Raw genomic sequence first — 15,833 nt, forward strand, 5'->3', positions numbered from 1 at the left:
ATTTCGAGGCAAAAATCTCCATGACTAATGAGCATGAGACTGCTAGTTTATCTCAAGTTTTGTTATGCTTAAGCACCAATGTTAATATAAGTTCAGAATCTTAAGACCAAAATGGAGAAATATTATTTCTCGGGACAGGGACTAACTAGTTTGTGTTTGGCCATGGCACAAGGTGTGTTTATATCTTGCTATGCTCGTTTTGGGGGGAGAAAATTTCCATAACTGGAAACCTAATCTCAATTTCTTCATTCTTAAAAGCACGCATAAATCATCTAGTTCATAAAACAACAAATTACCTCAATCTACTAAGGGAGTTAGTTGTAATGAATTCCACAGGCGCAAATCCAAAGTAAAAAAAATCAACCTTCATCTCGCGTATTGGACTGTCATATAATTTGATTCATTTGGATTAGGCAGCAGGTGCATCTCAATTTGTGCAAGTATCCTTAAGTACATTTACAGAAAAGCAGTCTGTTACCAGACTGAAAAACGCAGTGGAGACAAGAATCAGGCTGTCAAAGCTCTAAAAGACCCAATTTGCAGTTGCCTGCAATAAAATAATAATAATAAAAAAGTTTTGCTCTGGGCCAAGTTCTGAGAAGAGAAAATGGCAACTCCTGAGCTCAATCTGGAATTGTCAGGACTATTAGTGAAAATATCAATCATGGAATGCTAGAAAAAGAAGAAAAATCAGATATCAGAGCAAAATATTTTGTACATCAAAATTTTAACGGTTTATTGAAAATAACGAGGCTGAACCTATAGCCTAATAAACAATATATGAATCATGCTTAACCAATAAAAATTTTCTTGGCAGTATTACACTGACTTGAGAACTTCACTAGCACTTTCCTTTCATGGAGAAACCATTTTCACCTCTTTTTATTTTTCTTTCTTCCTTGAAGGGGTCGCCTTTGGAAGCGTTCACCTTCTTTCTCTAGACTGCTTATCCTCCTACCTATTCCTGAAGATGATGACTTTTTATGCTGTAAAAGCTTTGGTGGTTCAACAGGCAATGATGGGGCAGGTTCCTTTCTGCCTTTTGAGAGTTGTTTGAGTGCTGAAAACAGATCAAAGGGAGAAGATTTTGCACCGGTAGTTGGAGGTGTCACAGGTACTTCTGGAATGCGCAAAATTTTTTTTACCCCAGGTGCTTTCAACACTGAAATACAAGTAGAGAATTAAGTACCGAAGGTGGTTAAAGTGAAAATCAGATGAAAATAATGTCAAAAGCCAAGTTCTCCGCTGATCTTTGAAGATTACACAGAAAATTAAAAGGGAAAAAAAAGATACAAGAACCTGGAAAACTCACCTAACCCATAAGCAAGCGAAAACAAGTTGGATGTAACCCAATAACAAAATACAGCCTGCAATGACAAAAACGAAATTTGTCATTGACTCCAAAACAAACAAGTTCTCAAACTCCAAATAACAGTGGAGGGAAGAGATGGGTAGTGAGCAGAGCCTAAAGCCACCATCTTGTGGGGATCTAATGAACGACAACTTTTCCTTGACATTCATTTATACAGACCATTACCAAAAGAAAATCTCAACTTTCAAGATGCAGATGCAGAAAACAGCTTAATTATGATCTCATAATACCATGTGCTTAGCAAATACCATGCAAGTGATCAAAAGATAACCTTTGGGAAATTCATAGTCAAAGGAACTGAAGCAACAGCAAGGGCCCTTGAAACGTTTTTCATCGTGCCAGCAGCAGGATTTCCTTCCATTCCTTCTTGCGTATTACACTGAAGAAGAGCACAGATTAGCCAGCAAAATAATATAAAAAACTGAGTAGAACAAGAAAAAGCAATTTTTGTTATTTTTTTTAAAGAACAAAAAATATCCTAGCATAAAAACATAACCGCCTAATTGGATAGAACAAGCATCTACCTCCACTGTTAGCAAGAAAGTTAATGCTGTCAAAACTGGAAAGATGTATAAACCATCTGGGGTTGTGAGGTCAACAAACCAGTATGCTCCACCACTTTTAAAGGATGGCACTTTTTCTGCCATGTTTGAAATCTGTGGGAAACTTTGTCATGATATATTAAATGTGAAGATCGAATATAAAAGAAGACTTATCTGCAGTGTATTTACGGATAGAGGTTTAGCTTACAGCAAGGAAAAAGCTGATGAAGACAGGACCTTGAATAAAGATCCCCTTCAGTGGAGTAAATGGACTCACACCATGTCTGCAATTTGTAAGTCAAAAAGAACTAAATTTTCCAGGGAAATTGACAGTCATGAAGATAATTATACTGTATAAAACTTGACCGACCTACTTGTCACAGGGGACATCAAGGTGAGTTATATGTGAAAAAGATTAAAAAAAAAATATTTTCGAGGTATAAACCCATTAAGCACCTTTATCATTTAAAAACAAACAATACAACTTATATTAGGCAAGATGTCTAAAATGGTGTTTATTTTTCTTCTGATGTAATCAGCCCCTTACTTAAAATCTCTAAAAGACCATTTCTTATAGATGGTGACTCATTTTTTATTTTTACCCTTTTCATGCACGGCTCACCTCGATATTCCCCCAGCATTGCTTACAGTAATTAAGTTTCAATGATAATACATTTTAGCACATCTAAAACACAAAAAAGAATGAAAAAGGTGAAAACCTCTTCCCAAAAGAAAAGTACATAATATCCTCTAAGCAGGACTAGTTAAATGGCAATTTGGCAATACCCTATCTTCAGGATGATAGCACTTGAACAATACTGTGCCTGCAAGTCATCCTAGGTGGTTAATGTGGCATGAATATTTAAATTCCAGTGTGGTCATAATGTACTGCTCTATAGAACACAACTTCATATTTCTTACATTTAAGAAACTAAATTGTTCATCATTTGAAACAATTAAATTCCACTACGAGCAAATGAAAAGGTTTCTTACTCCTTAAACAACTTCTGCATTTCTTTCTGACCTTCAGAAACAGCAGTAGGGTCCATGACCTGAGATGGAGACAGAGATAGTGGCAACATGATTGATGAGCATTTTGAAACAAGAAATGGATTGTATAAAGTGAGCATAGGCTACATCAACCTTTTGGTGCCTTATATTCATGCTATCATCGAAAACATTTCAGTTTTATTCACATTATAAACCGAGATAAGCATAGACCAAACAAAAAGTTGCTCAACTATAACCAAGGACATTTTGTCGCAATTGCCTGCATTGCCCTGTTGTTTCAAGTTATCCCCTTTTTATACGGGGATTTCATATCAAGAACCAAGGGGAAACCACCCACTTATAGAAACCAAGAACTGCATGCAGAATGACAAAGCATGACATCTAAAACAAGTGATCAAACTGGTATGTGCATGTGTGTTGACAAATCACTAGAAAATGCACTGGTAAAAATAAAATTTCGAGTAACATAACAAAGAGTGAGGGCCAGGGATGTACAGGCAAAGAAAACAGACCAACAATGTAAGTATGAGGTCAATAGAGTAAGGAGTGATAAAACCATCAAAGAACAAGCATAATACCTGACAGTCCACCCTTTGCTTAACCTCCTCCAAATGCGGCCTCAAGATCTGCAGGATACACATAAATCCACATGAGATATAAGGACATCAACTCTGACGTTTTACTTTGCATGCACCAAGAGGAAAATAAAATATCTTTGTGGAGGGTTAGCAGGAGAAAAAAACACGTGGAAATCTAGGTATACACTGCACTCAATGCTATACCCATTGGATTGCATGTGTCATATGTGATTTAACCAACATAATCAAATTGACATCATTATCCCCAGAGAGCAAACTTGATCTTCTACCTTAATACTGGTGCCACCAAGCAAACACATGGGCATTATAACTTAATAAGTTACATACTAGATGCTGTGCTTTTAAAATCCCAACAAGAGGCTGAAATGCCACAGCATAATGAATATCATAGAAGATAATCTACTAAAAACTGAAAATAAAATCAATGAATAAGAAGCAGAAGATTGTACAGATGCCACCTAGCACAAGATCCTCGAAAATGTCCATAACATTGCAAAACTTCGAAAATAGGGTTTCTGGAAGAAACATCCAAATGTAACTCAAAAATATTTCAAGAAATGAAACACAATCTGTTAATGACCAAGTAAACACGCCTGCCACAATGTACAAATACATCAATTCCATAACAACAACAATTCCTAAATCACTCCCCAAAAATCCCATTTATTAATCGAATAGCTTGACTGGTGGACCACACAAATCCAAAGGATGGATTTCTCGATTTCAGGAACAATCTTTCAGTTAGATTAGCATTATTCTTTCAAACACACACACACACACACACACACGTACACAAACACAAATTCAGCACTCAACAAGCAAACAAATCATTAGCACTCATATTCCGCCACAATATCATTTAACTTTAAAGAAAAACCACTAACACTAAGTTTCGAAGTAGCTTTCAACTGATTTATCAAAAGTGGAAGCATCGCGCTTCTTATAAGCAATGTAGTCACAACCATAGAAGCCCACCTAAAAAATTTGCAACAAAAACCAACAAACAAGCAATTAATTTAACCTAGTATTTAAACACACGCAAACAATTCCCTACTCTACGCAATTTCTAGTATAATTTAAATGTTCGGAAACAATCTTACCAATTCAATCCAGTAAAATTATGAACAGCATCAATAACGTGCTGAAGAGCCGCAACAGGCAAGTAAGAATCCGCAGCCGCAATCGCAACCTCATTCGTAGCGGGAGCCGCCTGCGCCACCGTATCCATCACCACATTAATCTTATCTGCCGCCGCAGAGGTGGTGGTTGACATGTAGCGTACGAAACAAGCGCCTGCGAAATGCGAGTGATTTTCTTCTTGAAGTAGAGAAGCGAAACTAGTTGAATTAATGTTGAAGGATCTTTGTGGAACGCGATTACTGGGATAAAGTTGTTCTTGATTGTTGTTGTGGTGGTGGTGGTCGTCGTCGTTGTCGTCGTGGAGAATGTATGTGAAACGCGGATTGTGTTGTCGTTTCAAGATGGCTGAACGAGTTGAGAGACTTCGCATGTAAGCCATTTTAGTAACAGAAATTTGAAGCTCCTTCAAAAAAAAAAAAAGAACTAAGTAACTATAGATTAAGCTTCTGGAATAAAAATAAATTAAGAAATGTGAAGAGAAGGCTGGTTACCTTTGGAGAACTTCTGGTTTTTTGTGTTACAGATAGAGGGAGGGAGGCAGGGAAGCCAAGGAGTAATAGAGAAGCGAAGCTATTGGAGAGAGGGGTTAAGGAGGTTTTGACTTTTGAGAGACGGAGGGTTGATGAAGGTCATGATTTCTGATCCAATTTTAGGGTCGAGGTACTGGATGTGGACCGTCTATGCAGCGGGTCTGTATTTTCCATGCAGAAAAAACGATATTGAGATAATATAAACATGTTTTAAATAAATAAGAAAAATAAATTATATGAGTTATAGTTCATACCGATTTAAATAAATTAGTTTTATTTTAATTAAATAAAAAAAAGAAAAGATAATAAACAAACAAAATTAAAGAAAAAATTAAGATAATTTTCAAAAAAAATTCTTAAAAAATATATAATTGAATATAGAAAACCTTCGTCAAGTCAATCTTGAAGAGTGTAATTTAATTGGTTAAGTTTTAGGTTTGTTTTCTAAAAATTACTAGTTCAAGTCTTACAAACCTCAGAGTTAGGGGTGGAGCAAGAAAGAAAAATTAAAGGGGGTCAAATTAAAAATTAAGAGACCAAGTTAAATTTTCAGTTATTTTTAAAATATTTACAAGGAAGAGGCTGGAAAAAAAATTTCATGCGGGTGCTGGGGCCTCTCCCAACCCCTCTTGCCTCCACCACTGCTCAGAGTCATTAAAAACTTACACGGACGTTAACTTTAGGATCTATGAGATTAGTCGAGATGTGCACAAACTAATCCGGACACTCACACTAATAATTAAAAAAAGATAGCATAATAGATATGTAAGATAGATAATAAAAAATATATCAACTTGTGTTAATCTACAAAATTCATGCCTTAGGTCATGAGATTGAGTTAAGCAAGAAAACACAAAACCACTTCAATTTTTCGAACTTATAACTTGAGTAATTAGATTTGAAGTGCCATACATGTAAAAACAGTGAAACTCAATTCTCAATAAATGTAAAATCTAAGATTGAATTATTATTATTATTATTAATGCTAATAAGTAATATCATCACAATTACTACCACTGCTATTATTATTGGTATTATAATCACCATTATCATTATCAATATTATTGTTATTAATATTATCATTATTGCTATTGTTATTATTATTCTCATTATTATTTTGACTATTAGTATTAATAAAAAAAATAATAACAACAATAATCGTCGTCGTCGTCGTCATCTTCCCCATCCACCACCACCTCCTTCTCATTCTTATTGTTGTTGTTGTTGTTGTTGTTGTTATAAACTATTATTGTTATTTTTTATTAATATGGGTGTCCAAGTCAGATTACGTGCACCTTTACTACTACTACTGTTATCACCATTATTATTAGTATTAATATTAGTATTAGTATCATCATCATTGTTGTTGTTATTGTTACCATCACCACGACCACTACTGCCATCATCATTATCGCCATCAATATAATTATTCTTATTATTATGATCATTATTAATAATATTATTATGATCATCATTATTATTACCATTATTATTATTATTATTATTGTTATCATTATTGTTATTGTTGTTAATATTATTGTTAATACTATTATCATCATTTTTATTATTATCATTATCATTATTATTATCATTATCATTGTTATAATAATAATTATTATTATAACAAACTATTACTATTATTACTATTATTATTATCATTAGTAGTTTTATTATAAGCATGATTATTGTTATTATTATCATCATTACTACCACCAACATTATCATCGTCATCATCATTGAAAAAACCAAATATTAACTTGATTTGAAGGATAAAATTGAAAATCTTAAAAACTTTGACAAAAAAACCAAGAAAAAAATTAAGAAATCAAAAGAAGAAGGAACAAATTAAAAATGCAAATTATAATTGAAGAATTAAATTGAAAACAAATAAAAGATCAATAAAAAAAAAGACAAAAAAAAATCAAAACTAAAATGATTGCATTTGAAAGACCAATAAAAATAAGAATCATAACTCATTTTTCCAAGTAAGAGAGAACAATGATGAGGAGAAAAAAACGCTCAATAGACGATAAATTAGCCATCATAAACTTACATGCACCATTCAAGAAGGAAAATGTTGCAAAACAATCAAATGAGATGGTGATGGTATATTTTCGTTCAATAGGGAGGCGACGTACATACCAATAACCTTTTCAAATTAAATAATATAAATTTAATATTAAATGACATAATTACCCTTATTCAAATTGAGATTTACAAAACAAAAATGAGATAGAAGATCATATTACCCCTGATTCCATGTTTTAAATTTTTTGGACAAAAAAGATATGCGTAATTATATTATAGAAAAAAAAGAAGGCAAAAATACCCCTCTTTGGCAGTGTTGTTTTTAAAATTGAAAATCTTAAAAACTTTAACAAAAAAACCAAGAAAGAAATTAAGAAATCAAAAAAAGAAGGAATAAATTAAAAATACAAATTAGAATTGAAGAATTAAATTGAAAACAAAAAAAAATTCAATAAAAAAAGATAAACAAAATCAAAACTAAAATTATTGCATTTGAAAGACCAATAAAAATGAGAATCATAACTTATTTTTCCAAGTAAAAGATAAAAATGAAGGGGAGAAAAGAAAAACGTTCAATCGATGATAAATCAATCATCATAAGCTTACATACATTATTCAAGAAGGAAAAAGTCACAAAAGAAATCAAATGAGATGGCAGTAGTATATTTTCGTTCAACGGGGAGGCGGCGTATATACCAATAACCTTTTTAAATTAAATAATATAAATTTAATATTAAATGACACAATTACCCTTATTTAAATTGAGATTTACAAAACAAAAATGAGATAAAAGAATATATTACCCTTGATTCCATGTTTTAAATTTTTTGGATAAAAAAGAATATGCATAATTATATTGTAGAAAAAAGAAAAAGGCAAAAATACCCCTCTTTGGCAGTGTTGTTTTTTATAGCATTAAGAGCTTTTTAGTCATTATACTATTTATTAAAATATAGAAAAGATAACAATATCCCCAAACAAATTTATAATGACTAATTTATCGTGTGAAAAGATAAAAGCATCTATGCTTCAAAGACAAGTAATTTTTTTGAGAAAGATAAAACGGTAAATATAAAAATAAGTTTTAGTTGTTTTGTTATTTGCTGGACTCACTTAGTGAATTACTTATAAAATATCTGATTTAGTTACTGGGTCAACTTGAATTTATTATATTTATTAATATATATATATATTTAAATCACGAGTATTAATATGAATGAGTTTAGATTGGTATAATTGGATAAACTACATCATTAAAATTATAATAAGATTAATCAGGTTTGATCAAATTAATATTTTTTATTATTCAACTTGGAATTTATTCCCCATCAAATTTTGATTCATGGTTTTGACGAGATTATCATAAAAGATTCATACCTTAATTGTTTATATTATGTTAGATGCAAATTTTAGGATATCTAGTTGTGATTAATGAAGGGCTCCCATCATCTTTATAGTTTTGAAATTGGTTTGACAGATCCATCTGGAATTCAACTAACCCAGAATTGGAACCGGGCTATGTTGAAAAAAAATAAGGAAAGTACAAATTTAGTATAACCCGGTAAAATTCGGTCAAAAACCCGGTTACAACCCAATAACTTTTGTTTTTTTAATAAAATGATGTCATTTTAATTTAAAAACAAAAAATTAACTTGGATAATCTAGTCAAAATTTAAAACCTGGATCTTAACCCAAGCCAAGTATAATAACTATGGTTCCCGTTACTTCAACTCAAGCAGCTCTGGTGAGGTGAAAGGCCATATTATCGCTGAACCAACCCCTGCTGGCAATCGGATTTTTTGTGAGGTTTGGTTTACGACGGTGCAGCTTTTAACATTCTGGCTGAAGATATTTCATTAGGTTGTGCAGGCAAGCACCACCACCACATATTTGCACACCTCGAGCAGAGCTATTAATCTTTCCACACCGCGACTAGTAAAACAAATTGCCAGGTTTAATTATTACTGGACTAGGCAGTCCACAAACACCGAGTGATTAAGGTCTCAACTGACTGACATCAAGGTTACTGTATTCCTTGGCAAATGACTAATAATTCACATTTGAAGTGCCGCCCGCGAAAATGGGGTGTGCATTTGGCTCTCGAATGGACAGTGTTTTAGTTTGTGGCTCACAGACACGCTGGAGCGGAGCGGGTACAATAATGTTGAAAATTACTAATATTTTTTAAGTGGTTGGACATTTTTAACAGTATAGGGTTTACTATAAATATACATTATAGAAAATAAAACTACTCATTCTTGTAAATATAAATACATTATCAGACCACGTTAAATTTTATATTTTTTTAATTTTTTTATTACAATATTTATCAATAACTGCTGAAGATTTTTAACATCAATAGCAATGCAAGAAACAACATTTCCAGAAAGTGACAATGACAATAATAAAACCGATGAAAGAAGCAGAAGACCTCGCTCATATTTGGAACAACCGACTCTTATTACTGCAGAAATTTGACTGATCTAAACTGCTTTCTAACTTACAAAATTCCTTCGGTTGGAACCGTGGTTTTGTTTCACAAAAGGAAGCATTGATGAACTTTCATCAATGGTAGTATCCTGAACATGCGGGTAAGAGCACCAAGCATCTTCGGCCGTGTTATTTTGATTTCTTTTCTTGTTTCTTCATGATCACTTCATCAATGTACGGTATACCCTTGCCTTTGTAAAGTTCAGGAGGCTTGCAACTACGAAAAGAAGCAGCAAACTGGTGCATTCTTTCCTCGTCAATTCCAGTGCAACGAACTATATTGTTCTTGAAGCAGAAATACGAGCAGCTGGAAGAACAGTGAGTTCAACCTCATGACTGTATATCCAAAACCCACAATCTTATGAAAGCGAAAGAATTTGGCTTCCATTATTGTTAAACAGATGGAGCTCTATTAAAATTATAATAAGCAAAAGAAATTCAAAAAAGTTATCAGAAAACAAAACAAAAACTACCGAAACGGCGAGTTATCTTTCAAGAAGGATTCCATTTGCTTTAGCAGTCTGACATTTAATGTTGAAGGCTTTTAGCTAAAAAAAACTGCAATCTTCCCATTTCATCACTACTCATTACTTCTTTATCGCATTCCCAGCCTTGTTGCAAAATACTTTTGGCAAACAAAACCAAGAGTCTCGCTTCAAGGAGGAGCTAGGCGCTACAAGTCTCGTCATGGAGAAGCTCACGTGGAACTCGCCACCAATGAAATCTAGCAAGTGCCTAGACAATAGAATTACTCTTATTTCAATCTATCATTATGCGGTGACTTCATTGATTCATTCATTCTTGGTGGATTCATCTTGCAAGTTAGCTGTTAGCTAAGCTAGCAATGTCAAATTATAAGAAGTCAACTAGAAAAAAAAGATATTTATAGTTGAAGTCATACTACTTATATTTTTTAATCTACATATAAATATATGATTAATTGGGGATATTTTATTGACAGGTTTTTTCTATAATTTAACTCTTGAAAGTCACCGCTCACCCATAAATTATATCTAAAAATTAATCCATGATATAAAAAAAAAAATTAACATCATGGTCCTTTTGAACTAGCAAGAATTGGGCAGCGAGTCCACACATAAAAGACAGTACTAACTATTTTAAATGGCAACCCGTTTTCCTTTGAAGAGTTTCTTACTTAATTCTTTGTTTGGTAAAAAATTGTTTGGTTTCAAAACAAATACCGGCGGCGAAAGACAATTAATTAATTTTGAAGTTTTAATATTCCATTAAATAATCCAGTGTTGTTTTACTATTTATAAAAAAATTACCTGAAGATTAAAATTTTTTTAGGCATAATCAACTTTTTTAAAATTGTTTTATTGTAAATTATAAGTCTTTAAAATTTATATGATTTACAATAAAAAATCTCTTAAAACTTTTTTTAAAAAAGAGAAATTATCACTCAAATATATTTTTATAGTTAATGTTATGCTCAATTTTTATCCTTATTAATTTATCCTTAATTAGAATAATATATAATTAGAATAAAAATATAACATTTCATATATAAAAATATTTATCTCTTAACGAGATATTTAATTTTAATAGAGTATTAATCAAGAATATTTTAGAATAATGTTTTGATGTAATAGGAATTTCATAATTATAATAATTTTATAATTTTTTTATAAATTATTTTTTTCAATACTTTATCTTTATTTTAAATTTAGTAATTACACATTAGATTTATTAATTAAATATAAATAAATATTAAACATAAATATATTATTTTATAATTAAAACCAATATCATGTATAGTTAACTGATTTACTATAAGACATTTATATAACAATAATACAGGAAGAAAGAGACACAAAGTTATAATGGGAATATTTTTTTACTGTTTCAAGTCAAAAGAGATGGAAATGTTAAAGACAGAAACGTGAATGAAGTAATTTTGGAATAAATATTTATATTTTAAAACAAATAGTGGAGACAAATCCTAAATGTTTCTATCTTTTCTGTCATAAAATAGTAATTTGTTTTATGGCTTTAAAATGAATTGATGATCATAATATAGGATAGGAAATCCGTAACTCTTTACATCACAAGTTCACTTATTAATATTTATTTAAATTTTATAGTGTGGAGCAATTGATATATTTTTTTCTCGTTTAATTAATCCTTTTCATTGTGCTGTCACTTCACAGTTTACGCTATAAATCTTAACAGTTTTTTTTTTTTTTCCTGAAAATAATTGAAGAATCGTGGACCAATGGAAAAAGTAATATGGGTCCATGCCAACAGCTGTTAAAGTGTTGATAATTGTGGATAATTATAGATGTCGAGCTAGACAAAGGTAGGGAGCAAACCCACATACGGGCGATTCTTGTTGCTTGTACTTTAATAATTTAATGTCTTCCACAACTTTCCATTACTTCAAATTATACATGTTTCATGATGTCTTTTTTCTGACACGATCATGGGCCGGCAGCATTTGTGCCAGCACATGAGTTTGTTGACGATGAACATCCACATGGTTACCCCATTTATAATTCCTTCGTTTGCGTTCTTAGCGCGTAAGAATAAGGTTAAAATCATCCTTGAAGTTTTAGTTCTGACAGTAAGTGAGTTTGGTTCAGATCTTAGAAGATGTCACCAAAAATTATATCTTATCATCAAGGAGACAAGGTTAAATCGCATTGATCTTTTCCTTACAACCTAAATCATCTACGAAAGATGATAAGTGCCAATTGCCTTTTTCTTTTTTCAGTGATTGACGTGATACCAACGGGCCAATCTGGTTGAGTTAATTGGGTTTGTCCGAGGTAGTTTTTCTTTTTTCCAACCAGTAGATTGGGACCAGCTAGATAGCCTGCAGGTTCAATTGGCTGGTTTTCTGGTTACACTGCCTGGCCTGGTCTCATTACCTGTTTATAGTAGCTGTTGAGTTTAAAGTATTTTTTATTTTAAAATAATATTTTTTATTTTTAAAATAAATACATCAAAATAATTTTAAAAAATTAATAAAATATTAAATTTTTTTAAAAAAAATTCAACCAAGTTCCAGACCGACCTACAATGTAGGTTTGCGGCACTATTTTCCCCGAATTGACAGTGAGCAAAAGTCCTTGCGGAAGTTGCCATTGTTTTCCTTCTCCAACGTTATGTTGGATGGACTTCCACTTCAAGATAACTTTATATCAACTTGTACGAAGTCTTGTGGTGTATGATTTCAGAAAGAGTATGCTGTGAGCAGGGGCGGAACTAGAGGGTGGCAAGCAGGGGCCGGGCCATGCAAAACATTTTAAAATCTTTTATTATTTAATATTTTTAATTTAAATAAATAAACTTTTTAATAATATATATATTATTATATTAGTTTTGGCCTCCCCTAAAGAATGAATTTAGCTCCGCCCCTGGCTGTGAGGAAGATCGTGCATCAGCATATGGTGAGATTGCCGTCATCTAGTAAGAGAATTTTGATGTTTAAATATTAAAAATAAAAAATATTTTACTAAATTTTTAAATAAAAAATATTTTAAAAAATCAAATCAATAATATCTTAAACAATAATATAAATTATTTTTTATACCTTACATAAGAATTTAAACTATTAAGTTGAATTCATTTTATAATATGATATTCGAATTTTGATCATTAAGCGGTGATGAATTTGAATTTTATTATTTTTATTTATTTTATAAAAATTAAATATAAATTAACATGGATTTATATAAATTTTAAATTTAAAAAAAATTTATTTGATAAAATATATTAAAAAATAATATAAATTATATCCTCCAACTCACATGAAAATTTAAACTATACTATAACAATACAAAATGTTACCTGTGTTAAAGTATTTGGACTTTTACATCAATGTATTCTCTCATTAGTTCTAAGTAAACGGTGAAATCATAAACTATACTGACACCTTTCCTTTTAATTTCCTGAATTTAAGATGTTTAATTAATGTTGACACCTTTCCTTTTGATTTCCCGATTTTAAGATGTTTAGTTAATGTTTCCAGCATGAACAATGAGAATAAAGCTCACATGAGATGATTGTCACATGTCAATGTTTTTTACTTCAATTTCTTTGTCCCTCTCTAGACATGTCCTTACTCCTTGCCCTTCATCTATTTTTATGCAAGAAATGAATGATATAACGTCTCGTGAAATTAAAATAAAATCTTTCATGTAATAATTTTAAATTTTAAATTAAAATAATTACTTAATATTATATCAAAATCTTAATATTTAAATATTTATAAATTCAGCTTTTACTATCACAAATTCAATCACTAAATAATCACCATTTTAATATAAAATATTGTATTTAAAAAATATATATATTCCATCCCGTACATGTAGCCTATAAACAGGTTAGATAACATGGTGTAGTAGACTGTAGAGATGTAATGACCAAGCCACCGTCTGTGTTTCTAAAAAAATTGTTTTTTAAAAAAATTAATTTTTTTATATATTTTAATTCATTAATTCTAAAAATAATTTTTTTAAAAATAAAAAAATAATTTTAATATATTTTAACATAAAAAATACTTTAAAAAATAACCGTAATTTCAAATAAAACTAAATATAAACGTTGTGTAAACTGTATTCTTTTAAATTTTAAATTTTTTTATTTAAAATAATTTTTTTTATAATTTTATATTGTTTTGATATGCTGATATCAAAGATAATTTTAAAAATATAAAAAATTTATTTTAATATACTTTTATATAAAAAATATTTTAAATTAATATTATTATCATAATTTCAAATATAACAAAACTATTTAGTGTGTTTGATTGAGAGATTGGTTTTGTGTTTATTGTGGGGTATAATTTTTAACGGAATGTAAAATTAAAAATATATAAATTATATTTTTATTATTTTTATTTTTATTTTTAACGTGGACCCTACCATTAAAAACAAAAACAATCACACAGTTAAGAGTAAAACTAGGAGAAGGAAAGTCATTATCAATTAATTAAGTGTTTTGTTTAATTAGTGTTTTTTTTCAACAGTAAGGGTTATATCTTCAAAACAGTTTGCGCGTTAATCAATACTGAATGTCTGATTTTAAATATATATATATTATCGTATTAATCTAAGTATATTCAGAGAAATTTTATAAGTTTTTTTAGATGTTGAATTAGTACTAACTAGTTAAATTATGGGTGAGAAAATATATATTTTTAAGTAGAAGTTCTCATTTTTTATTTTTTTATTTTGATGAAAAAATGTCCTTTTTTATTAATAGTGTTTTTTATTAAAAAAACCATGGTAATTAAATTAAATGTTCTCAAGAATCCTAATAATTTAAATTATGGATGGAAGATTTTATTTCTTGAGGCAAGATTCCTATTTCTTATTAATTTCATTTATTTTTGATAAAAAAACATGTTTTTTATTGGGAGTATGTTTTTCAAAAATAAATAAAAACTTACCATAATCTAAGGCACAAAATTTAGCAATTTTTGTTTTTAAATAATATCTTCATAATTTTTATATGACTGCATAAAAAATAAAAGAATAATTAATTCATGAAAATCATAAAAAATTAACAATGAAATATATATATATGTATGTATGTATGTATGTATGTAATATGTTACATATTAACCTCATGTATAATTATTAACAAAGTTATTGCAAATATAATCATAACAAGTTATAATCTTATTTAAAAATTTAAAGCAAAGAAAAAAATAATTTTTTTTTTCAAAAATGGTTTTAAAATGTAAAAACAAATGAACTCTTTATATGTTAATTTTTATTATTATTATAATCAATATCTGCATAATTACTTGGGCATTAAGTGTTAGATTTTCAAATATTATACACGTAGTGAAAATTATGAAATAAAATTATTTGAGGGTCTTTAGGATTTTGTTAGATAGATCTAGAGTTATTTAAGAATTTATTACTTGAAAATTTGATTTTCTTCGACCTTGAATAATTTCTTAAATGATGAACTGTCACAAACTATAAATTATTCAATTATCAAGTCTACAATAGTAATCTACACAAATCACCTGTGAAAATTTTTTTAAATCAATATTTAAGAGAAAGAAATTATTATACCTAGAGTGTTAGTTTTAATATTGCGTTTAGGTGATTTTTCTATCTAACATGTAATCATTCCTTTTTTT

The 15,833-nt window shown here is 29.9% G+C and overlaps 1 protein-coding gene across 2 annotated transcripts; it reads right to left on the minus strand.

Annotated features, from left to right (window-relative positions):
• Positions 1-670: 670 nt before the first annotated feature.
• LOC105122570 (mitochondrial inner membrane protein OXA1-like) lies at positions 671-5,353 on the minus strand. Of its 2 annotated transcripts, XM_011021774.1 has the most exons (10): positions 5,156-5,353; positions 4,625-5,067; positions 4,409-4,499; positions 3,504-3,551; positions 2,908-2,966; positions 2,123-2,198; positions 1,897-2,028; positions 1,644-1,751; positions 1,313-1,367; positions 671-1,162 (listed from the first exon to the last, which is right to left on the minus strand). In XM_011021774.1, the coding sequence occupies exons 2-10, from the start codon at positions 5,041-5,043 to the stop codon at positions 873-875; spliced, it is 1,278 nt and encodes a 425-aa protein (XP_011020076.1). In that variant the 5' UTR covers positions 5,044-5,067; positions 5,156-5,353; the 3' UTR covers positions 671-872. The 2 variants fall into 2 exon arrangements, with proteins under 2 accessions (XP_011020076.1, XP_011020075.1); XM_011021773.1 differs by having other exon boundaries at positions 4,625-5,353.
• Positions 5,354-15,833: the final 10,480 nt, after the last annotated feature.

The sequence above is a fragment of the Populus euphratica genome, unplaced genomic scaffold, assembly GCF_000495115.2.
Source record: "Populus euphratica unplaced genomic scaffold, PopEup_1.0 scaffold20.1, whole genome shotgun sequence".
Taxonomy (NCBI): Eukaryota; Viridiplantae; Streptophyta; class Magnoliopsida; order Malpighiales; family Salicaceae; genus Populus; species Populus euphratica.